The sequence below is a fragment of the Gymnodraco acuticeps genome, unplaced genomic scaffold (genome assembly GCF_902827175.1).
Source record: "Gymnodraco acuticeps unplaced genomic scaffold, fGymAcu1.1, whole genome shotgun sequence".
NCBI classification, from domain to species: Eukaryota; Metazoa; Chordata; class Actinopteri; order Perciformes; family Bathydraconidae; genus Gymnodraco; species Gymnodraco acuticeps.
In genome coordinates this window covers 294,854-320,738 of record NW_022990461.1, presented here as the reverse complement: position 1 = coordinate 320,738, position 25,885 = coordinate 294,854, and the positions used below count along the sequence as shown (strand labels likewise).

Here is a 25,885-nt window from a genome sequence, read left to right as displayed (position 1 = left end):
GCTTAAGGTGTTTTTGTTGCCTTTTGCAGTCTCTACATACAGGGCTCCACTATAGCTGTAATACAAATCCACAAATATGATTACATAATGGATAGTTGATCAGATGTCATTTGTCATTTGCTTCAACATCTTGATAATCTCTACATGGTTCATTCAAAGATAGTCCCACTGTGTTATGTAGATACAAAAACTGTAATTTGCAATAACATTTGCTATTCTGGACCATTAAAAAAAAGTAACAACAAACTGTTATAAAAGCAGCATGAACACATGTATTAGTATTGTTCTTATAGAGATCAAATGACTTGCAGCTGTGGTAGAAACACCTTCCACAAAAACAAGTGGCTTTTTCAAAATCAACAAAACACAGAGAGAGACAAAGCTAAATCATTTGACCCCTTTATATAAATCAGTGACAGGTGATTCATAGCTTTAGAGGGTGTTTGTAAAGGCCGGCGTTCCATGAGACACTTTTCCTGCTTGTCCATGTTTTCCAGCACTCTAGCCTCCCCCAGGCGCTCTGAGTGTTGTTACACCCTCCATACCTTGTTCTTACAGACTATAATGTAAGGATGACCAATAGAAATATCTCATGCCTTAGATATTTATGGTACTCTGTCCAGGAAAATGGACCCACTACTAATATTCCATCACTGTCTCTTTATGTTTCTTCTATCCTTCAACAATATCTTCTCCAGCGACGTGCAGTCAGGGGAGGCAGAGCCTCACCTGTCATACTCCAATGTAACGGAAAAACAACTAAAGAAAAACTAAATAGTAATAATAATAAAATGTCTCCACTGATCTGTGTTGTAAATGTGATTTATGTATGATTCCAATCGCTTTTTATAGTCAAAATCAGCAAATTTGCCGAGCTCCGCTACAACTACGGGTAGCGATGAGAAGTGAGGCAGGGACGAGCTCTGCCTCCCGTAAGCCCACAGTAACTGGCTGGAGCGCGGGCACTCATTTAACGCGGGCACTTATTTTGTGAGCGCGCTCAAGCCAGTTACTGTGGGGTAAGGTGAGGCACAGATGAGATCTGCCTCACCTCAGAATGCGTCACCCCACAGAAACTGTCTGGAAAGCGGGCCCTAAGCGCATGCCTGCACCATCTCACTGTATGTCACCAATGTAATGTTTGTAGATCCCTTTATTACATTTATTCTCGGCATCCATAGTCTCTAAATAACTTATTTCATGTATATATGATATTTAGGCTCGCTAGTCTCATCATACAACGGCAATGAAAAAAGCACCAGGCCATAACCTCTGCCGCACTGAAGGGGGCGCACGTGAGCCCACAGGTTCTCGTTGCTACTGTTATTCTACGCAGAGACGGTAGACGCAAACAACAAACTAGACTTTTGAAACTAGAGGAAGATAAGGAGGACTTTTACAAAAAAGTAAGAGATTGTTGTCCAGAAGGATAGCATGGACTTAATCTTCAAGTCAAAGTAACGGCCCCTACACACGGCGGCGTGCGTTACCGCTTGGCGGTGGGCGTGTCTGAAGCTTGGGGATTTTTTACGAACAACGCGACCAACAACCAATCACATGAATGTCCCGCCCCGGACATACAAAGCAAAGCATTCATGCTACATCCATGCTGGCTAAATATACTGTCGATGCTTGCTAGCTGTCCATTCAAACGAAGTACACTGGCTATAAACTCCCCAAACAGGCGAAAACCTACCAGTTTCACCCACTGTCTCTGCCACCTTTGATTTGATTGGCTGACGCCTCCGTCGAGGCGGCAAAAGTAGAACATTGCTCTACTTTTGCAGCGAGCACCGCGAGAGAAGCTACGCTTTGCTCCCACAATGCAGTTCGGCGAATCGTGACGTCACCCCATTCAAAGTGAATGGGCAGAAGCGTTGAAGCGGCAACGCACGCCGCCGTGTGTAGGGGCCGTGAGACCCCAATTTGTTGTGCGTAGACGGCTCTGCTAAGATTGTTCCCTAGTTTAGGTTTCATGTTGTGTGTAAGTGTTAGGTTCCTGTTTTATTTTTGATAGTCTTGTCTACCCTCATGTGTCTAAAGTACGTTTCCTGCCTTGTCTGTTTTCCCACTGTTGTGATTGTCTAATTGTCTTCACCTGGTGTTGTCTGTCTAGTATATATAGTTCTCGTCTTCCCCTGTCTCGTTGCCAGATTGTCTTGTGTGTTCCAAGCCTTCCAGTGTAAGATCCTTTTGTCATTGTCCATAGAGTTATCGTCCATAGAGTTAGATTAGTGTATTAGTAGTTTTTGTTTTGTTGCTTTATGTATTCAGTGTGTTATGACCTGTCTACATTAAAACACTTTATTTTGATACTTTGTTTGTCTCTGCATCGTGCATTTGATTCCACGCCCTTGTACAGCCCTAACAGTACAATCTGGCCAAAACATGGAATTAGCAGATGCAGAACCAGTTAAAACAGCGATACGACTTCAGGGCGAACGTCTACACCATCATGAGGAGAAGTTCTCTGTCATACACCAGGCAGTGAGGGACCTGGCGGAGCAGCAACATGGACTCCAAGCCTCGGTCAACACCCAAATCAGCGACATGGCGGAGGCGGTGCATCGTGTGTTGGCACGCCTGGACGCCGGTGCCACTGCTCCGGCATTACCTGATGCTGCGGCTCATCCTCAACAGCTGGCAGCCCCTCCTACTAGGGATCAGCTCACTGTCTTTTGTGAACTTTCACCCTCACCCAATCACCTGGCCAAACAGGAGTCTCTTCTGGTGTCTCGTCTGGTATCTCTGTGGACAGCGGTGCCGCTTCCTGGATCTCATGCTGTCCCGTTGCCTCGCTTGGCCCCTCCAGATAAGTTTTCCGGAGATTCCAATGACTGTAGATCCTTTCTGACTCTGTGATCTACACTTTAAGTTAATGCCCTACATATAGGCCTATAGCTCTGATTATGCTCAGATTGCATTTATCATTTCTCATCTGTCCGGCCGTAGCCCACGCAGCCTACGGCTACGACGGAGTGGGAGAAAAATTCTGCAACTTGCAACTCTGTCTCTCAGTTCATCCACTCGTTTAAAAGAGTGTTTGCACATCACACACCAGCTGTAGAGAGCGCACAGAATTTGACATACATTCAGCAAAATCAACGCCGAGTGGCGGATTATGCAATTGAGTTCCGCACTATGGCTATTGATTGCGATTGGAATGATTCAGCGTTAAGGGACATATTTCGGAACGGACTATCAGAGAAAATTAAGGATAATTTATTGCTTATGGATCCTCCCACAGACTTAGAAAGTATGGTAGCGGCTGCTATTAAGATTGACAATTGCATCTGTGAGAGAGATAGAGAAAGAAAGAAGACTGCCGTTTCGTCCAGCGGAACCAGAGGGTTCTCAACAGCTGTTCATCCTGTCCGGAGGTCGACATCATTCGGCTCGTCACCTGCTTCAGAGGTCACAGCGCCCCCCATTGACTCAGAGGAGCCGATGCAGCTCGACAGGGCCAGAATCTCACCGGAGGAACGACGTCGCCGCCTAGTGGAGGCAAGATGTTTCTACTGCGGTCAACAGGGTCATCAACAAGCCATGTGTCCAGTAAAAGAACAGGCTCGCCGGTGAAAGGGAAGACACTGGTGAGCCAATCTGACTTTTTTGACTTCCCTCCACGCACATTAACTCAAGTTAGGCTATGTGAAGGTAATCAGGTTATTGAACAGGGGGCACTTGTAGATTCTGGAGCCGATGAGAGTTTTTTGGATAAAGAGCTAGCTCTTAGGCTTAACCTGACGTTGACGCCATTACCTTCGCCGTTAAAAGCGAACGTGTTAGATGGGCGCCTACTATTCACAGTGACTCATTGCACCACACCTGTAAAAATGACAATCAATGACACTCATGTTGAGAACATAGTTTTTCATGTGTTTAAATCAGCTCAACACCCGATCATTTTAGGTTACCCTTGGTTATTTTTGCACAATCCTGTCATTGATTGGCGGTCAGGGAAAGTACAAGATTGGGGAATGTTGTGTAAACAGAAGTGTGTACACGATCAGAGTAAGTTGATACTGAGGAAAATCTCCACTTCTAAAGCAGACTGTCCTAACGAACCTCTTTCTGACTATTTTTCTGATTACCCTGATTTATCAAAGGTCCCCACATGTTATCATGATCTAAAGGAAGTCTTCAGTAAAGCTAGGGCGAGTGCACTACCACCCCATCGGCCTTATGATTGTGCTATAGACTTGTTGCCAGGATCCACGATTCCTAATGGCCGTCTGTACTCCCTGTCAGCTCCAGAAAAGGGGTCCATGAAGGATTACATCGACACCTCACTCAAGGCAGGACTCGTCCGAACCGTCTTCCTCTCCTGCCGGAGCGGGCTTCTTCTTTGAGAAGAAAAAATATGGTTCTCTCCGTCCCTGCATCGATTACAGTCCACTGAATGACATCACGGTAAAAAACAGATACCCCCTCCCTCTCATTGACTCTGCTTTTGACCTATTGCAGGATGCTAAAGTGTTCACAAAACTGGATTTACGCAACGCTTATCATCTGGTAAGAATAAGGGAGGGGGATGAGTGGAAAACTGGATTTAATACCTCAACAGGACATTACGAGTACCTCGTAATGCCTTTCGGGTTAACTAACGCCCCAGCAGTTTTCCAGGCGCTGGTCAATGATGTACTCAGGGAGTTTTTGAACGTGTTTGTCTTTGTGTATTTGGATGACATTTTAATCTTCTCTCCTGATAAGGAGACTCATGTGCAACATGTCCACCAAGTACTACAGCGCCTACTGGAAAATCACCTGTTCGTAAAAGCAGAGAAGTGTGAGTTCCATGCATCAACTGTCTCATTCCTGGGGTTCATCATTTCTCCTGGACAAATCCTGATGGACCCTGCAAAGGTCAGTGCAGTGCAGCATACTGGGCCACCCCCACCAATAGGAAGAAGGTACAGCAGTTTTTGGGGTTTGCTAACTTCTACAGACGATTTATTAGGAACTTTAGCTCTGTTGCTGCTCCCCTTCATGCACTGACCTCACCAGGGGTTAACTTTGTGTGGGGCCTCAGGGCCGAGGAGGCTTTTAATGAGTTAAAAAGAAGGTTTACCACAGCTCCCATACTGACTGTTCCTGATCCTCAATGACAGTTTGTTGTGGAGGTGGATGCCTCCAATGATGGGGTGGGGGCCATTCTCTCACAGAGAGCGGCTGGGGATCATAAGATGCATCCTTGTGCCTTTTTGTCTCGCAAACTATCTCCCGCAGAGAGAAACTACGACGTCGGAAACCGAGAGCTGTTGGCAGTCAAGATGGCTCTGGAGGAGTGGAGGCACTGGCTTGAGGGGGAGCCACAACCGTTCTTGGTTTGGACCGACCACAAGAACCTTCAATACATCCGCAAAGCTAAGAGGTTGAACTCACGCCAGGCCCGGTGGCAACTTTTTTTCAACCGTTTTGACTTTACATTGTCTTTCAGACCTGGGTCCAAGAATGGCAAACCTGACGTCCTCTCACGCCACCATGACCCAGAGCCCATGGCCAAGGATCCAGAGCCAATCCTTCCACTCTCCCATGTGGTTGGGGTGGTGACATGGCCTATAGTAGATCAGGTGAAACGTGTCAATGGTGAGGGGCCGAAACCTAGTGGCTGTCCATTGGACAGGCTATTCGTGCCTGAATCCATGCGGTCACAGGTTATTCATTGGTCTCACACATTACTGCTCACTTGTCATCCAGGGGTCAAGCGGACCGTATTCGTCGTTCGACAGAGGTTTTGGTGGCCTTCCTTGGTTAAGGATGTCTCCGAATATGTGGCTGCCTGTGTAGTTTGTGCCAGGAACAAGACGTCATCAAAATCACAGATGGGACTGCTGCAGCCTCTCCCCGTTCCCAGCAGGCCCTGGTCTGACATTTCATTGGATTTTGTCACGGGTCTTCCTCCATCCAAGGGTAACACCACTGTCCTCACTGTAGTGGACAGGTTCTCTAAGATGGTCCATTTTATTGCCATGCCAAAGTTGCCGTCAGCTAAAGAGACTGCTCAGGCGTTATTGACTCATGTTGTCCGTATTCATGGTATTCCCAGAGACATTGTGTCGGATTGAGGTCCTCAGTTTTCCTCCAGGTTCTGGAAGGAGTTTTGCACCCTCCTGGGAGCGTCCGTCAGCCTCACCTCAGGTTATCATCCCCAGTCCAACGGACAGACGGAACGGCTGAATCAGGAGCTGGAGACGTGCCTGCGCTGCCTGGTTTCTCAGAACCCTGCAACCTGGAGCGAGCATCTGACATGGGTGGAGTATGCACGCAACTCTTTGCCCACCTCTGCTACCGGTCTGTCTCCCTTTCACTGTGTCTTTGGCTATCAGCCTCCTCTATTCTCAGAAACTGAGAAGGAGGTGGTGGGGCCATCTGCTCACGCCTTAGTCAGAAGATGCCACCGTGTCTGGGCTGCAGCTCGTCGGGTCCTCCTGAGGACCCGATGAAGACGGTGGCGGATCAACGGCGGCGGGCGGCAACTACATACAGACCGGGGCAGTGGGTGTGGTTGTCCACAAAGGATCTGCCACTCAGGGTCTTGTCAAAGAAGCTCGCTCCAAGGTTTGTGGGTCCATTTCCTGTCACTAAAATAATCAATCCTGTATCTGTCCGTCTCCGTCTGCCCAGGTCCCTACGGGTTCATCCAACGTTCCACGTCAGCCGAATCAAGCCGGTTCTGGTCAGTCCCCTGATTCCACCCTCCAAACCCCCCCCCCGTGTTGTTGATGGCGGTCCGGTGTACTCTGTCAAACGTCTCCTGTCAGTGAGAAATCGAGGCCGAGGTCATCAATTTCTGGTTGATTGGGAGGGCTACGGTCCTGAAGAACGGTCCTGGGTCCCGTCCAGTTTTATCGTGGGCAAAGACTTAATCGAGGACTACTACAGGTGTCATCCGGAGGTCCCAGGGCCGTCAGGTGTCATCCCTAGAGGGGAGGGTACTGTTGTGCGTAGACAGCTCTGCTAAGATTGTTCCCTAGTTTAGGTTTCATGTTCTGTGTTTAGATAGGTTCCTGTTTTATTTTGATAGTCTTGTCTACCCTCATGTGTCTAAAGTACGTTTCCTGCCTTGTCTGTTTTCCCGCTGTTGTGATTGTCTAATTGTCTTCACCTGGTGTTGTCTGTCTAGTATATATAGTTCTCGTCTTCCCCTGTCTCGTTGCCGGATTGTCTTGTGTGTTCCAAGCCTTCCAGCGTAAAATTATTTTGTCATTGTCCATAGAGTTAGATTAGTATATTAGTAGTTTTTGTTTTATTGCTTTATGTATTCAGTGTGTTATGACCTGTCTACATTCAAACACTTTATTTTGATACTTTGTATGTCTCTGCATCGTGCATTTGATTCCACGCCCTTGTACAGCCCTAACACAATTGTAATGAAAATGGGATCTTACTAAGAAAGAACAATCCAATATTTAGATGTTGGGTATCCTTTTGTTGAACGGTCTGATTAAAATGAATCGAAGCATCAGACTAAAAAAGCTTTTGAAAATAACCGAATATTTCGATTACGGTAAAAATATAATATTTGTAAATCTGACTCTGAAAGAGTCAGTTTCTCACCAGCCATGAACCTCACCGCACATCACTGATCTTCTCCAAATGGGATTAGAAGTGCAGGACAATGGTGGGAATGTAATTCAGTAAATGTGCACAGCACTGATTTTATTGAATGATCTGGACAGCTTGTGCAGTATGTTGTGCTTTACTACTCTAATGAATTACTAAGAGGTAATATATCCTATAAATGTTTTACAACATCCCTGCAATACAAAGTTTTTGCCATTAGAAATCTCTTTAACATAGATGGTACTGTTTAAAGTCTCACTTCCCCATCGTTCTTTCTCTGTAAAGGTTTTCTAATCATCCAGGAAATCCATGGGGTAAGGGCATTTCTTAGAAAACGAATTAGATAAATAATCCTCCTTAGCTAACGTTAACTATCTGTCTTTTGCCAATTTCAACACGGATGTGTTGTTCATGATGTAGGGTGGATGTGTTTATTAGTTTCTTTTTAGTTTACTATTTTGAGAAATCATAAAAAGTCAAGTGTGTGCATATGTGGCGTACTGTGTACGGAGAGAGTGTTTAGTTGAGGAAAAGAGAAAGAGAGGTGGATGCGCAGACAGCAAACAATGGTTCAAGACCATAGACCGTTTAAAATAGACTCTGCTCTGGGCTTTATGAATTGATTAGCATAATGGAAATTAACGTTTATCAATGATCCGTTTGGACTTAGAATATTGGAAATTAGTATTAGCATTTGCAACTCGTTCTCGAAACTCATACATACATACATATCTAACAGCACTTTGCTTTTCTCTTTCTGTCTCTGTCCAAGTAGCAGTTTTACTATGTCACTATTTAAACAGCTATTTCTGACTCTTGTTACTAGTTGATGCAAATTATCCCTGTGAGTTTTTGGTAAACAAGAAACAGAGGGGTTCATTTAGCTTAACCTGCAGAAACAAGACACAAAAAAAACCATAATTCTCAAAACACCCATTAGAGTGTATTGTACCCCAACTGCACAGGCTAACAAATAGCTTCATGTTTCTCCTGTGCAAGTGGCAAGTTTTCAAATTAGGTAGCATGCACACAATCGACGCAAATTGAGCCCATTTGTATGCAAAGGACCCTGGTGTCAAAAACAGTCAAATTCTTTAAGATCAGCGCAGTAGCCACACACTGTGAAATATTAGCGGTCTGAGAATGAAATGTTTTCTTTGCCATGATTCTGCCCTCTGTGTTGTTGGAACAGAAGCAAACGGTGTTCTTTGCTAGAAGGATAATTGCAAGCAGCCACAAAAAAATCAATCAGCTGTATAAATGTATGGCCGTGTTTGAGCAATAATACCATTGCAATATATTTGATATACAGTAGATATTCAGACCTTGAGACGGGACAGATATAGCAGTTTCCAGTGAAGCACCTTTCAGCATCCACAATTTGCCAGTCGAGGTTTTGTTGCAGCTTCTGATCCTCCATTGCTCTTTCAACACTTATACACAAATGGAACATTTCAGTGTTGTTACGTTAGTTTCCTATACTTCTTTTCATACACTACAATGATGACTTAAAGATTTCCGTTGGTTTTCCAGATTTTTTTTAAATAACAGTCTCCACCACTTTGTGTCCAAGATGGAGGAGAGTCCATAAATTGGGCATGGTGGTCAAATGATGAGCCGATTTTGAATCAATAGAACACCGCACCCTTGCAACAGCTTTTTCATTTGACATTTTAAAAGGACGTGTTTGCTCGGTGGGCAATATAATGGTGGCTATTGTTCCTTTGTGGTGTTCAGATTGTTTATCGACTAGGTGAGCGTGCACCTGTGTCATTCTATCAGTGTTCGAGTCCTCTGGAGACAACTGCAAACGTACTGTTTGTCTGTGCATCAATATACAAGTTGCATCAGAGAAGTTGGGGTCAGGCAACTTTTAATGCAAACACATGGAATATCCAGCTTATAAACACACACGCAAACAACTCACACACGTATAAGTAACATAGTCAAACTGATGTCACCATTGTAACAACCCTGACTGGTGTTTATCGCTTACACTATCATGTGATGGCAAGCCTGGTTCCAAATCAGTGGTGACTGAGCCTCACAATAATGTACTGTACAACATCATAAATGTCTGGAAAACTGTACATCAGTGTGTTAGTGTTCACCCTTTACTGAGCTACTGTACTCTAGTTACCTCATTAAGATCGGCAGCTATAGATGGGTGGGTGCGGTAACTTATACACTAAGGGGATAATTAAAAAAATATTCCAAACATGCACCCACTCTGATAATTACAAATTAGATGGTATTTGCATGAATAAAGCAGTGCATCGATTATTAAAATAGCTCCTACCATGACTATTCTTTATGCGTCTCTTATGAATTGCTTTAATTTTGCATGCAAGGCTACCTTAGGCAACCTCAAACTAATGCCATTCAGTTTCTAAATCCCCAATATCATGATTAAAAGTCCCATGGCTTTTATTCACCTTATCGGATACGCTTCATGTTGAGATAATGTGCGTCTTTACGACAAAGTTGCTCTGCCATTTGTAGCTTCTCCTCTGATATTTGACGGTTGACATTCAAATGCAGTCCTTTCTACCTGGTTGCGGCTGCTCACTGTTATCTGTTTCAGCTAGGTTGAGCAAAAAGGTGCATAGGTTGGGTGCTGCAGGGGAAGACGGATCTTCAAAACATAATGAGGGTTTGCCAGGGTGCCTCCGTGCCTGCTCCTTTTAACAGAAAAGAAGAAAAATACTTGTATTCTTCCTGTCAGAGCATAGAGACTCTACCTTGGGCTAATACATTGTTGTTTGAATATATGCAGATCACTCTGTAATTAGAATACCAAAGGTTTTGTCTTTTCACTGTTTTTCTCTTATCACACAATAAATTAAATGAAGGTGCAGTTCCTCTAAATCCTATTCGCTGACCAATTTAAGACCACAGCCACATATTTTAACCTGCGAAAAAATATTAAACTAAGGGTGAAACTAAGACAAAAATAAGAAGCTCTAAAAAGAGTGTGTGTGCATGAAAGCTTTGACTATTCTTATACACTCTTATATGCTTCCGGAAGTTTTTTAGTCTTCTCTCCTGTTATCTCTCCCTCTATTTTCTCTCTTTTCTCTCCCCCTCTCTTTTTCACTCTCTCTATTTGTCTTTTTTTTGTATTCCTCCTTCTCTCAGTGTTGTGTGCCTCAGCTAAGGTGAAACAGCATGGATGTGATTTTTACAGCTCGGTTGGAGACCAGCATCTCATCACAAACTGGTCACGGCTGGTTGGCTGAGGGAATCAAATCCTGGATAGCACGACCAAAACTATTTCAGTTTGAGACTGGAGACCCTGCCTCACATATCAGTCATTGGGGCACATTCAATTGGATACATTCGATTCAATTCAGCTCATATATGGGAAAGAACTGGAGAGGGGCTTGAAAACATATGGAATTCAACCTCTGTTAGGTATCCTCTCTGTTGAAAGTGTATGAGAATCAGGGGTCTCTCCCTCAATTTGCCTTCATATGCAACTACAAAACAACAGGATTATACACTTAAGCCTACTGAGACAATGAATGACAGATGCAACACATGCACTTGCATTAGGGTTGCACAATCTTTTTTTTTTTTATCGTCATAGCAAAGGCAAGTTAAAAGGTGATACTGTCTTATCAGGAAACTGTTCATAAAGTGAACATCAACTCATCATGTCAATTACATCCATGCACTCAGAACAGTCTCATAATACACACATGCACACAGAAGGATTCACACTTGTATTTCATGATCCGCAAAATGATTCACACTTGTATTTCCGGATCCACACTTGTGTTTTTCAATGCACACACAAATGTATTCCGTTTCATATACATGTAAATACAATCCAAATACAGAAAAAAGTTTTACATATGTATTTTTGATCCTCACATATTTGTTTTCCGTTTAAAACCTCTGCACCTGCAAACACAAACCGCTTTCTGTGCACGGATCGCTGTGCATTCGTGTGTGGGTTTTTTTAGACTCCCCTGACGCTCACCCGATTCGTACTTGTAATTTATTCTATCTATAGCCAATCAGATGTCTCCTTCATTCTAAGCCAATCACATGAGCGCGCCCCCACGAGGGTATGATTTCTTGCGTTCATGACACTTCATATACGCAATTTGCGTATTCAGCTCGCTAAACAGAGGGCGGAGCTTCAGGTGATCATGCAGAGCTGCGTGTCTCGGTCAGACTCAGCAGCTGATCTGATCTCTCTCTCGCGTCCGGTTACACTTCACTCGCGTTTATGTCCATATCGATCAGATCCAGCTCTCCTGATCGGCCTTTATAGAGAGCACCGATCAAACTATTAAGAGTGAATATCGGCCGATAATGACCGGCGGGGCTCCCCCCCGTTGACAGTTCACTGTCTAGCACTGGCTTCGTAGTGCACTGATCGATTAGGCTAAGCTAACCTGTAGCTGCTCCCTCCACACTCACAACAACTTCATGCAGACATAAATAAAGCAGCTGTATTCGCCATACAGGAAACACACATTTAAAACGGTTTTGCCTGCCGTTTTTGTGTACACAAGCATTCATCAATGGTTCGGAAAGTGGCGCTGTACCTTAATAATATAACTTTAGGCTTGTATTTGCGTGCATATCCTGTTAGGAAAGTGGCAATGTAGTGAGAGTGGACTGGAGGTGTCCTGAGATTAGCGCCTGCAGGCAGGCTCCATGGACCTGTCAAAAAAAACAGTCTCAAAAAACCAAAAACCCACACACGAATGCACAGCGATCCGTGCACAGAAAGCGGTTTGTGTTTGCAGGTGCAGCGGTTTTAAACGGAAAACAAATATGTGTGGATCAAAAATACATATGTAAAACTTGTTTCTGTATTTGGATTTTATTTACATGTAGGCCTATATGAAACGGAACACATTTGTGTGTGCATTGAAAAACACAAGTGTGGATCCGGAAATACAAGTGTGAATCCTTTTGCGGATCATGAAATACAAGTGTGAATCCTTCTGTGTGCATGTGTATTATGAGACTGTTCTGAGCCCATATGGATGCACTATATATGATGATCCATGATGATGATGCACTACATAGATGATCCTTAAACAACATGATAGGTAAATTGATAAATGTTACACTGTTGTAAAATGTGTAGGTTTCATCTTGCCCTTTTATAAACACTGCAAATCAAAAACCAGGTAAAAATGCTGAGGGATTTAGTTTGAGTCAGTTAAAAGAGTTTCAGTATAAATGTTCAATCTACCTGGAAACAATTTCCTTTAATTTAGGAATTTGTTGTATTTTAGCAGTATACTGAAATCAGAAGAAAGGCAGAAATGAGGACACTTCAATATATGTTTGTTTATCAAAAGTAATATCATTATTGCACTATTCAACAACGTAATCCTATTTTCCTCGCACCGTGCAGCTCTAATTTGCAGTGCAGTAACTGTGTAATCATACACAACAGTCATACTGCAAAACGGCAGAAAGAATAAATAATCATGGCCATTCACAGGCCCAACATTCAGAGAAAAATGTCTGTCCTACATAAGCACAGAACAGCCTTCAACACACTCGTCGCCACGCTTCTGTCACAGGCAACATGACTGACTCATTTCTGTCAAATACTGACTTTTCTTAGAACAATTTTGAGTTTATCTAAATCAGAATGAGTCATTCTGTGGGTCTAACCAATGCAGGGAGCCCAGTGGGTCTAAATTCACCACAACTACTCATATGCACTACTTTGTCCAATATTAATAAGATGTATTTCCTCTGAGTGGTTAAAGGGCAGTTAAGTCATCCTGGCTCCGGCTGTGTTTTTTCCCTCGGGTTGACTGATGTCATACATCACTAGGTCTTAATAGTGCACTAGTGGACCAGAATTGTATTTAAAGCAACTATAATCATCAATAAGTATACATTAACAATGGAGTAAAATACTACGTGTGAAAGGAGGTTGTTTCTTATAAAGCACTCAAAGAAAAGCTTTGCGGATCATTTAAGTCTAGGCGTTCTCATCACTTTAATTACAGCCAGAGCACTTTTTGCTACCTGCACCAAACAACACACAGACAGAGCCAGCAACTAGCTAGTTATCATTGTGAAGCATTAAGCAGCTAAAGAGCTGTAACGGAAGACATGATATGGACACAAACATATAAACATGAATTTCACCGCTCCATGTCTGCCGGATGTTATATAAGCAACTGTTTGCCGATGAATTTAGCTTAAAAAGTATTTTACAGCTTGATAGTGTTAATGCAGTATTTTTATACTGTGTCATATTGTCTGACAAGATTGATTTCATTATATTACTTCAACCATACACATTTGTTAAAAAAACTTTTTCAGATGACTAATCAGGTTTTTTTCCCTAAATGTTCTAATCTTAAATGGATAAGGGTTATTATGGTCAATTTTGATCCTGGTCATCTATCAACCATTTCCAGTCTGCTGATAGCTAAACTCTTCAGATGTTCACATTCTGTACAAACTCTTAAGAACGATACGTCTTTCAGGTCCATCGGGGAACTGTACATTAAAGAAAATATGTTGTTTTCTCATCAAAGTATATCTAACATTGCTTGGAGTGCAACAGAAGTACAGCATTTCTATATTCTAGCAGAGCCCAGGTAATGATTTGTTGTGTTTGGAGGACAGAAGTGAGTCTACACTGACATTGGCCAGTTAGCACAGTAAACTACAGCTCTACAGCTACTCTCTGTATATGTGTCTGGGTCTGTGTTGACCTTTTGTTGATTGTGAATTAAGTGTCGGTGAGTGCTTCAAGTTCCTGGCCTTTGAAGGTTATACGGACTTACTCTGTTCCTTACTGGACCAATAAACAGCAAGTACACAGGACCAGAACAAGTAGCATCTCTCGGTCTCATGCATCCCCCCACCCCACAATACCGCTGTATCTTTCTATTATCTCGAACATGGGATATCTTCACACCCACTCCCTGGGAGATGGAGGGATGCTGGAAATGAAAAGAAAAACAATTAGTAGCGCTGATGGGCCTGTGTGAGGTAATGAAATTGTGTGTCTCATTGTAGCGTGTAATGGAGAGCAGTTTGAAGTTAATTGAGGGGAGATAGGACACTGGGCCACTGTCTGCCGGAGTATTGTGGTTGGGCTCAGGGTTTATCAGTGCAAGAATCACTGAACCCAGAAAAAAACAATTTCTTATCAGACCTCCCAAATGGGAATTATCTTGCTTTAACAGACTAGATAGTGAGATCAATTGTTATCCTAATTACATTCATATTATTTTCATCTGTTACTGGGTCAGTTTCATAGGCATGCAAAACCTGACAGCCCCATTCAGACTAAAATGTTCCGGGCAGTCCACTGTTTCATTTATTATAATTGTTTAATATATGTAATAGGGCAATTTTTTTCTATGTAAAATTAATATGCAATCCAGTTTAACATTGTACATTTACATCAGCAGTATAACATTGAAGGTGTTGTTTATATGATATTTCGTCTGGTTTGATAAACCTTCAGAAACTTTACAGTCATGGCTCTGACACTCGGGTAGTTTTCTGAAGGCGATAGAGTGCCACCTTCTGGTTGAATGAAGTATGATATTAATGCTCTGCTCCACCAGCTCACAGTAAAAGTCATCATGGATGTGGCTTGTAGAGAAGCTTAGCAATTATAAAATTGCCTTAGGATGGTTGAAATAGCTCCACCTTATGTTACTGTATTTAAAAAACGATGTACTAATGTAAAGTCCTATAGTGTAAGTGTTCAAAATCTATGAAATGACTTTGCATTACCTTTCTCTCATAACACAAACAAACAACCATTTTTATTTTGTTTGTGACTGGTGTTCTTCTAAGGCTGTATCACAAGCCTGATAAAGGATCAAGAAGGGAATACATTTCTGGGGTTTGGGCAGATGTGGGGGTTGGGGAATGTTCCTCTCGCCTCCTCACACTGAGTGTTGACAAAACACAATTAAACGCAGCTTGCCTGCAGTATTGATCATGTCTCCCTGATAGGCAGAGCAGAACCACAGCACCTGTATTCATTAAACAACCTGTTTAGCAATCACTCGGTAGAAGGAGAAGTCAAGCTCTGTTTGTGAAACGAAGCACCACAGGCCGAGCAACACCTGCACGATTGCACGGAAACTTTTCAATGGAGCGTGACGGAAGGAAGGAACAGAGGGGAAGGGAAGGACAGCTCATGACCTTGTCTTGAGAAAAAGGAAAGGGGGAGGGAAAAACAAAAACAAACAAAAACATAAACAAAAACCAACAAATGTTAATTTCAGCATGATTACTGTGATAATAAACGGAATGAAACAGAGGTTATTAATTGCTTTATTGCTTTATAAACACTTTTTTTTTTTGGGCCTGAAGGTAAAATGTTAACAAGTTTGACTTGTCCCTGTGAAATTAGGAAATGCTTTGGCAAGTCAAATGATTCAATGAATATTAAACAGATACTGCATATTGAGGTGTAATTTGTTTTGAAATACTTTTTTTATTTTGGAAGAAAGCCAATTGCTTGAACCTATACCTAATTGACATTCCTTTCGATGCTTTCTTTCACCCTTCAGTGAGTAACTATTCATTCTTAAAACCTGTTTGAAAATAGGTCATAAATGGTAGTTCCTTAAGAATATGCCCATAAATGGTCAGGGGATTTAAACTGCAATGTTATAGACCCTCTTAATCAGTATGTCCTCACATTCATGCACATAACTATGAAGTATATATATATATATGTAAACAGTATATATTATTGAAGTTCACAAGCACTCAATCGTCAGTTTTTTGGAGACCATACATGATAAACATTGGTGTAGAAACAAAATCCTGTGCAGAGTTTAGAAAATGTCAAAATGTCAACAAACGATAAAGCTGTAAGAAATGATATATATTCCTTCAACTGCAGAAATAGGGCATCAACAAAAAAGCTCAAAGATTTATGTTTTAACTTGAGACAGGAAAAAGGGCTTGTTGTCTGGCCTATTTTCTAAAAAGTCTCCATCTGTGATGACCTTGACTCTACATTGAATTATTAATACCTCAGAGAGCAAAAATAAAAAGCACGATGGTACCAGTTATAGTAGTCCTCATTTAATTCCAGCATACAAGGGAAGGGAGCGAGTATCTAAATGAGAGCTCAATAAAAGTATAAGTGCTAAAGCTTTGACATGAGGGAGAGTTTAGGGTCTGCCCTGTCTTAACCTGTGTTATCTATCAACTGTGACCTTGACCTGCTGCTACAGCTAAGGACATCTCTAGGGACTGCCGGCCGCTGAGACACAATCAGACTGGAAGGGAGATTTTCATATGGCATTGACTGGCCTATTCATAGAAGAAAGGCTGCATTGTGGATTGATTTTTCTGTTTTTCAGCAGGGGTGACCTTTCGGCGTGAGCCTGGTATAAACTGAACTCTAACAGAAGGTCGAAGAAAAGCTTGAAGATACATGGTGGGGGACAGTTCCCAAGATTAAGGGGCAAAAGTTTTCATGTGTAAGGGTTATTCTCATAAAGAAATAGTTAGTTTGAACTGGGTGTCCATGTCTAGGGGCAAGATGGGAACAATCATCAAGGTCAAAATGGGAACAATCACTGAAATACGGGGATAGAAACACATATTTTCAATCTCTTCTGATTTGGATTTGTTGTATTGCATTTCTTGACTCTGCTACAGCTTACATAGCTTCTTTGTCAATCACTTGTCTTGTACCACAAACCAGAAATCTGGAACCAAAAGGCAAAAAATATATTTTTGAATACGCATTTTGGTTTCTCAATGGCGCCCCATAGTTTTGCATTAATTTGATTTGAAAGCTGTTCAAAAAATATACGTCAGAGAGATTGAACAAAGACCCACATTAGTGTTCCTGTTTAAGTGCTAGAGAGCTCAAAGCTGCCCAGATGCATCACAGTAAGAGAGCAAACTGAATCAATCTAAATGGTAAATGCCAGTACGGCCCTTACGCTAAAAAGCACTAATAACAAACTGTCTGCCCATGACAAACATGCTGCAGTGCAATTTTGTTTCAATTGTCAATCAAACACAGACAGGAACAACCCCTTCTACCTGCTAATGGAGCGTACATCTTCCGAAATACATTTGTTCTTCCTTTTAACAATAACGTATTATTAACAATATGTTAAAAAACACATTGAGAAATGAGAAAAGCTGTTTGACCATCTGACAAGCAGTTCTGCTGAAGCATAATGGCCTCTTAACTCCCACCCACTAACACTGTACTGTATAGCTGTCTCCAAAATAAATATGTTTCTCCTAAGTGCAAGTGGAAAATCACCAGTTAGATATTACAGATTGTTCTAGTATGTTTATCCGCTCACCACAATCTTAATACTCGATTAGTCAGTATTTTGCATTAGGCATTTGCTCTTTTTTTCTCCAAAATAACATTCCTCTGCTTACCAGGGTGTTCTTTTTTATAGCTGATAAACAGTAGAGCTAGCAGAGAGGACATTCAAAGAGCAAGCACGGCCTTATTAACTGTTAGTCGTGGATCAGGGCATCTGTAGTCCACAAAGATCCTTGGAAAAGCCTGCAGTATATTGCTTTGCTCTCGGTCTTGGCCCCTTTGATTGATTGGTTGATTATTAATGTTTTTTTTTTGTTGACTGAAGACATTCAGAAGCTTTAAAAAAACAAGAACAGGTTTATGGATTCGTAATAGTGCAGCCATTTCTGATTGATTATGTCATTCTTTTTTTTTGACACAGTAAAAAAAGATATTTTGATTCGATTACCATTTAGTATTGTATTTCACCACTTTGGGTGAAGCAGAAATGTTGCAAAATAACTGACTGTATTGTCCACCAATAAAATGCATCATGATAATGTCTTTGAAGAAGAGGACACCTTGATAAGTCACTTGAACTAACATGACCTCAGGATATGCCTTATCAACAGATAAACAACTCCCTTCCAGTAATTATCATGGCTGTCTTAAAATAGAAACTATAATTCCATAAAACTATAAACCATTTGCATATTTGGGTGTATAATTTCTTAAATTAACCAAGGCAAGGCAAGGCAAGTTTATTTATATAGCACTTTTCAACACAAGGCAATTCAAAGTGCTTTACAAAAAATGAAAGAGATTAAGAAAATGACATTTAAAATCAGTCATTAAAAAGAAAAGCTAATAAAATAAACATTAAAAGAAAAAATACATGGATAAAAGTTACAGTGCAGTCAATTAAACATTAAAAGAAAAAAGTACATGGATCAAAGTTACAGTGCAGTCTAAGATATGAATAGTTCAATTAAAAGCAGCGACAAAAAGAAAAGTCTTCAGCCTGGATTTAAAAGTAGTCAGAGTTGCAGCGGACCTGCAGGTTTCTGGGAGTTTGTTCCAGATATTTGGAGCATAATAACTGAACGCTGCTTCTCCATGTTTAGTTCTGACTCTGGGGACAGAAAGCTGACCAGTCCCTGAAGACCTGAGAGATCTGGATGGTTCATAATTTAGCAGGAGGTCAGAAATGTATTTTGGGCCTAAACCATTCAGTGCTTTATAAACCAGCAGCAGTATTTTGAAATCTATTCTTTGACACACAGGAAGCCAGTGTAAAGACTTCAGAACAGGAGTGATGTGATCCACTTTCTTAGTGTTAGTGAGGACTCGAGCAGCGGCGTTCTGAATCAGCTGCAGCTTCCTAATAGATTTTTTAGTGAGACCTGTGAAGACACCATTGCAGTAGTCGAGTCTACTGAAGATAAAAGCATGGACAAGTTTTTCCAAATCCTGCTGTGACATTAGTCTTTTAATCCTAGATATATTCTTTAGGTGATAGTAGGCTGATTTAGTAACAGTTTTAATGTGACTGTTGAAACTCAGGTCAGAGTCCATGACTACACCTAGATGTCTGGCTTTATCTGTTGTTTTGAACATTGCAGACTGAAGCTCAGCGCTAACTTTTATACGTTCTGCCTTCGCTCCAAAAACCATTACCTCAGTTTTATCTTTGTTTAATTGGAGAAAGTTCTGACACATCCAGTCATTGATGTGTTCAATGCACTTACTCAGTGTTTGAATTGGAGCATAGTCTCCTGGTGAAATTGTTACGTAAATGTGTGTGTCATCTGCATAGCTATGGTAACTTATTTTGTTGTTTTTCATTATCTGAGCATGTAGATTTCTGCAGGTCTCCCTTGAAAAAGAGATCATTGATCTCAATGAGATTTTACCTGGATAAATAAAGGTTTTGAATTGAATTGAATTGAATTGTAGATGTTAAAGAGAAGAGGCCCCAAGATGGAGCCTTGAGGAACCCCACATGTCATATTTGTCAACTCAGATGTGTATAGATGTGTATAGAAACAACGTTTTTTTCTATCCTTTAAGTAGGATTCAAACCAATTTAGAACTGTTTCCGAAAGTCCCACCCAGTTTTCCAGTCGGTCTAGTAATATGCTGTGGTCAACAGTGTCAAACGCAGCACTGAGATCTAATAATACTAACACTGAAGTTCTGCCACTGTCTGTGTTTAAGTGGATGTCATTAAAGACCTTTACAAGAGCAGTCTCAGTGCTGTGGTTTGGACGAAAGCCTGACTGGAACACATCGAAACAGTTATTTAAATGCAAGAAATTACTCAACTGTTGAAAAACAACTTTTTCAATGATTTTGTAGACCTAGAAATGGCAGGTTTGATATGGGCCTGTAATTGTTCATTACTGAAGCATCTAGATTATTCTTTTTTAAGAGCGGTTTAATGACTGCAGTTTTCAGGGCCTGTGGAAAAATACCTGAGTGAAGAGATTTGTTTACTATATGAAGTAGATCTGAGGCCATGCAAGGCAAAACATCTTTGAAAAATCCTGTTGGAATAATATCAAGGCAGCAAGAGGAGGATTTCAGAAGTTGTATAATGTCCTCTAGGTTTTTATCATTAATCTGATGGAATTGTGTCATGGTGTTTGAATTGATGTTAGGTGGACACAGAGACAACACATTTGCTGTTCCTGATGCAGAGGCACTGACTGCTTGTCTGATTTTCTGAATTTTGTCAGTGAAAAAGGAGGCAAAATCATTGCACGCCCTGGTGGATAGAAATTCAGAGGCTACTGACACTGGGGGGTTATTTAGTCTGTCGACGGTAGCAAACAAGGCAGTGTACCAAGTATGTGCACAGTAAAAGGCACTAAGATACTAAGTGTGACATGTTATCTGAATGAAGGCAAGCCTATACTGTATATGTGCTAATAGAGTGTAAATACAGGTTTTGAATAAACATTGTGGAGCCGTATATATCTACCTTATTTCATGTTAAAGCCTTTGAACACATCAGTACCTGCTCTGTAGGGACAGTGTGAGTCAGTTTATAAGTAACTCATTTTCTGTGGCATTCATCACACACCTTAAACCCCTGAGACACAACCTTGGTTATCTGTTTGGAAATCAGGCAGGTGTCTTTTTTTATCATAGATTATTTCCTTAGGTAAGATAGTTAGTGTATTGCCGTCTCTTTTCAACAAGCACAAACACAGGAGGATAGTTTATATTCTCTGTAGCGTCTTGTAGCAATTCCTAACAAAGAGCTTCTTTTAGGTTTGATAGTTTTAAAGAGCTCTAATATTTATTCTGTGCCACCCTATCTGTTGACACATACCGCCAGAGCTTCAGGAATGTCACAATATTGGATCAGACAGCAACACCCACACTATACATCTGTCTTATCACATTTTCTTTCACCTGTTGTATAGAGTTCACTGATATCTTTAACCAAACATGGTGTAGCAGAAACTTCTTTAAGCCCCGAGCCTGTTTTTCAGGTCTCAGGCTCGAAAATGACATTCCCAGAACAAATGACCATATCTTCCCTTTTAAAAGGGTTAAATTAATAATCTTTTTTCTCAAAGCAAGGTTACATCTGTGAGTTGGATGTAGAATTGTCAGAATCAATATAGATGTTTTTATTTTAAAGTAAATTCAGATTTAACACAGTAAAAAAATGTCAATTATTGTGTCCGTCCAAAAAAAAAAAAAGACTTATAGTGAAAACCACCCTTCAATGATGGGATGGTAGACTAAAAGCTTTAGGAATCCAAACTACAACATATAATCAGTACCCTGTTTCAAGATTGATGCAAAACAAGTGAAATGTGACCTTTTTAGAGAGATTTAGCAAAAAAAAACACTTCTGGGGTCATATGGGTGGATTTTCCATATCTCTGGCCCCCCTTGCTCGATTTTGCTGATTGACATCTCTTTCTAACCGTCAGACCCAATGGAATCGAGGGGAACTCCCACATACTCCTTATTTGGTAATGTGTGTGTGTGAGACTGACCCAGCTAGCGGGGAACATTCTCACAACTTTGGCTAACGTTACCTATTGGTTCTAATAAGGTTTTAAAGAAACGTTTTAATCTGATGTTCAAAGAACATTTTTAGGATGTTTATTTTTTCAAATAATGTTATAAGGTTTAAGGACTAAGACATAACGTTTTAATTGCAACATTCTGAAAATATTTTCAGGATGTTATGAGGCCTGAGATGACAGAAAGTGTTTTATAAAATGTTCCTTTAATGTGATAAGTCAGCAAATGTGGAACGTTTTGCCTCCAACATTCTAAGGATGTGTTTTGGACGTTGTTGGGTAACACATTAAAGATGTTCTTTATAAAATGGTCCCTCAATGTTACATGATAACCAAAGAAGAACATTTTGAAAGCAACATTTGGATAATGTTTTCAGGAGGTTATTATTTTTTTATAAAATGTTCCTGTGATGCGAAATATTTATTTGTAGTGCGCTTTAAAAAACAAACTTGCTGCATTTGTTTGAAAAGGATGTTTAAAAGAAATCTGATGTCACCACATTTTCGTTATTAGAAAAAAACAAGCACGTAATTCATGATATTGCACGTTTGCGTAGGCATGTCTGAGTTCCCAGCTAGACATTGTTGGTTCTAATAACATTCTGAGAATGTTACCATTCATTGTTCTAGGAATGGTTTCATCGAGAAGTTTTATTTTGGTTCCTAGAATGTACTTCTGAAAGGTAGGATAACGTTCTCTAAAAACATTCTTAAAATGTTTGGTGATAACATTGTTAGAACATTATACCCCAAGTGTTTTTGTTGTTTATGCACATATCTCTATGGTCATATGGATCGAATAACACCAAAGACAGACATTTAGAAGAACGGACCGACTATCACTGCCCGTCCCTGAAACCCCTGTTAGTGGGTTAGTGCCCCCCCCCCCCACCTGCCTGCTGGTCTGCTCTACACGGCTGGGAGCAATCTCCAATCAACCACACCTGCAACCTGCTCATCAGCCACACTATGAAAACCTGCAGCCTGCACTCATTCCCTGCCGGATTGTTGCCGTGAACGGTTTGTTGCGTGCCGCTCTACCTTTTGACCAGCATATTCTTTGACAACTTTGCCTGCTTTTGCCTCACACTCATTTTTGTGTCTCTCCCAGGAGGAATCCAAGGCCTTCCACACTCCCAAGACCAGCCAGGCCTCTCTACCCACCCTGGAACAACTGTTTCCCACTGCCGCCATAACCAACCTCCACTCCCAGCTCCCCTTTTCTAATAAACAAATGTTACTTTCACCAGCTGATTCCGAGTCATCCTTTTACATGTGTTAATAGTCAAATTCCAATAGTTAAGTAAACTATCAAAATCATCCTAATGACCACAGTGGTCAGTCCACTTACCCAGGAATTTTGAGTTGAACAATTACAGGAATATTATGTCTTTATGTTCTAATAATGTACACATATTTTAGTAAATTGTTACCACAGAACATTTGCATACTTTTTTTTAACATAAACCATGTTATCTTTCTCTAAAATAATAACATTCTGGCAACATAACAAATCTAACTTGCAGCTAAAAACATTTTAAGAACAGTAGGGCATAATGTTTTAAAATGTTATCAAAAACATTTGAAGAAGGTTATCACCAAACATTTGAAGAATGTTTTTAGAGAACGTTATCCTACCTTTCAGAAGAACGTTCTGGGAACCAAACAAAAACTTCCCGCTGAAAACCTTCCTAGAACAATGACTGTAACATTCTCAGAATGTTTTTAGAACCAAACATGGGGACGCATAGCCAAAACCGGAAGCTGCGATAACTCTGCTGGCTACCATCAGCAGCTAACTTTTACTCTCCGATTTTTGCATACAAATGGAATTATGGATTATAAATAGTTTTTTCAGATCCACAGAAACATTATCAACCTATGGATCAACCGATTCAGCCGCGTTTTTTCGCGTTTTTTCGCGTTTTTTCTCGTTTTAATGCCATTGAACAAGTCTTTTGATCAGATTGACATCTACGGTGAGACGATCTCCTGTAAAAGCTCCGTAAAGGTACGTGTTGTGATGCTTGTGTTTGCTTCCCCTGTCGCGAGTTCGGATCACTCAGTGATGATACTATACCTAAATAATCTGTGGAACCTCCGCTTTAATCAGATATCTTGTATGTGCAGTTACGATAAGTAATAAGGGTATCTTTTATCTTGAATTCTGTGCCAAAGTGCGTTAGCATTTTTCGCTCAGGGGTCATTTAGATGCTTCTTATGAGACTTGTGCTGTGTTTTGGTAAAAAAATGGTATCGTCAGTTAGCTGAGATTCTTCCCGTTAATCTGGTATAACACATTAATGCTTAGTGCTGTCTGTTTGCTGTAACACTAAGTATCTGGGACACATCATCACAGATGAAATGGCTGATGATGATGACATGTATAGACAGCGGCGTGTCTTATATATGCAAGCCAACATGTTGGCTAGAAAATTCTCTTGGTGTTCAGATAAGGTTAAGGTGAACCTCTTTAGAGCTTATTGCACTCCTCTCTATACTGCCCCCTTGTGGGTCAAGTATAAGAAGGTGAGCCTCCGGAAGCTCCAGGTTGCATATAATGACTGTTTGCGTATACTGCTTAGAAAACCAAGGTGGTGCAGTGCAAGTGAAATGTTCTGTAACGCACGAGTCAACACGTTCCATGCTCTTTTGAGAAATCTAATGTACAAATTCATCTGTCGATTGAATGTTTCTCATAACTCTGTCATTATGCTGCTGTCAAATCCGTGTTTCAGTGCTGTACGATACCAGTCACCTCTGTGGAAACATTGGTATAACTGCCTTTTTTAATTTATATTTGAGTGTTGTATGTTTTTGTAATAATGGACCAAGAGTCTCTTTAAATAAAGATGATTGAATAGGTTCTTAAATATTAAGATGCCCTGAGACACAGTGTCGTGAAAAAATAAATAAAAGCCCCCGCCGAGGGGGGCTTTGGGGCTTAACAGGTTGGCCTTTTACAACACTTTTGTCAGAAAACCATGCACTCGTGCTTCGTTTTGTAATTATCTCGACCATGGATTGCATAAGTTGATGTTCTTAATGGCTAATTTTTTTCTCTCATATCTTTGCTAAGTGTTAACAATTCAGATTCTTCGCTTTGATTTGCAAAGAAATGTATCTCTGAATAGAACACATTAGCAAATACATTTTTATTAAAAGATATCTGAAACGTCTAAAGAGACTTGTGTTTGACGCCAAATATGAAAGTATATCTCAAACAGACAAAGGATCCATTGTGAGCAAAGTAAGTTGCAAGTTCCTGTTTTCATCATACAAACCAACACATACATGTTCTTAATATTAAACAAACGTATTTGTAGCACAAATGCATCATTTTTTGTGTGGATATTTCTAAAGACTTCACATTGTACTATATGCCTTTACAACTTTATCATTAACTATGGAAAAAGTGTTTTTAACAAATCAATGTATTCATAAAGGTATTTATAAGTAAGTAGCCTATAGCTTTTACATTAAATAACATTGGTGAGAAGTCCATAGTTGACATTGCACTCTTTGGTCAGAGATAACTTTTTTTTTAACTAACTCTTTTCTTTTCCGTTAACTTGGTGTTTATGCTTTTATGACCTAGCAACAGTAACTGTGTCAGTTGCTTTCGTCTTTTGGAATATGTGAACGTCACAGACCGAGTCCAACCCCTTTCATGTCTTCCTGTACTCCAGTCATCTATCTCCACCCACTGGTTACCTGTTTAAATGCTTTAAAACCTGTTCCTTCCTCATGAGAACAACACAAGAGGGCCAGACCTCTGTGCTAAAGGGTCACATATCAACTGCATTTCCACAGAGAGGTTACAAAACAGTTACCTCTCATAATTTATTCTTCAACTCATCAAAGACAGACAGAGAGAGAGAGAGAGAGAGAGAGAGAGAGAGATGAGAGAGAGAGGAGACGAGAGAGAGAGAGACGAGAGAGAGAGAGAGAGAGAGAGAGAGAGAGAGAGAGAGAGAGAGAGAGAGAGAGAGAGAGAGAGAGAGAGAGAGAGAGAGAGAGA

At 40.8% G+C, this 25,885-nt stretch overlaps 1 protein-coding gene across 1 annotated transcript in view; it reads left to right on the top strand.

Moving 5' to 3' along the window:
* The first annotated feature begins 6,442 nt into the window (after positions 1-6,442).
* LOC117552563 (zonadhesin-like) overlaps positions 6,443-25,885 on the top strand; it is a 34,307-nt gene continuing 14,864 nt past the window's right edge. Inside the window, exons 1-2 of the mRNA XM_034226137.1 lie at positions 6,443-6,561; positions 6,628-6,935. Coding sequence (XP_034082028.1) covers positions 6,443-6,561; positions 6,628-6,935 — 427 coding nt within the window. The remainder of the gene's footprint in view (positions 6,562-6,627; positions 6,936-25,885) is intronic.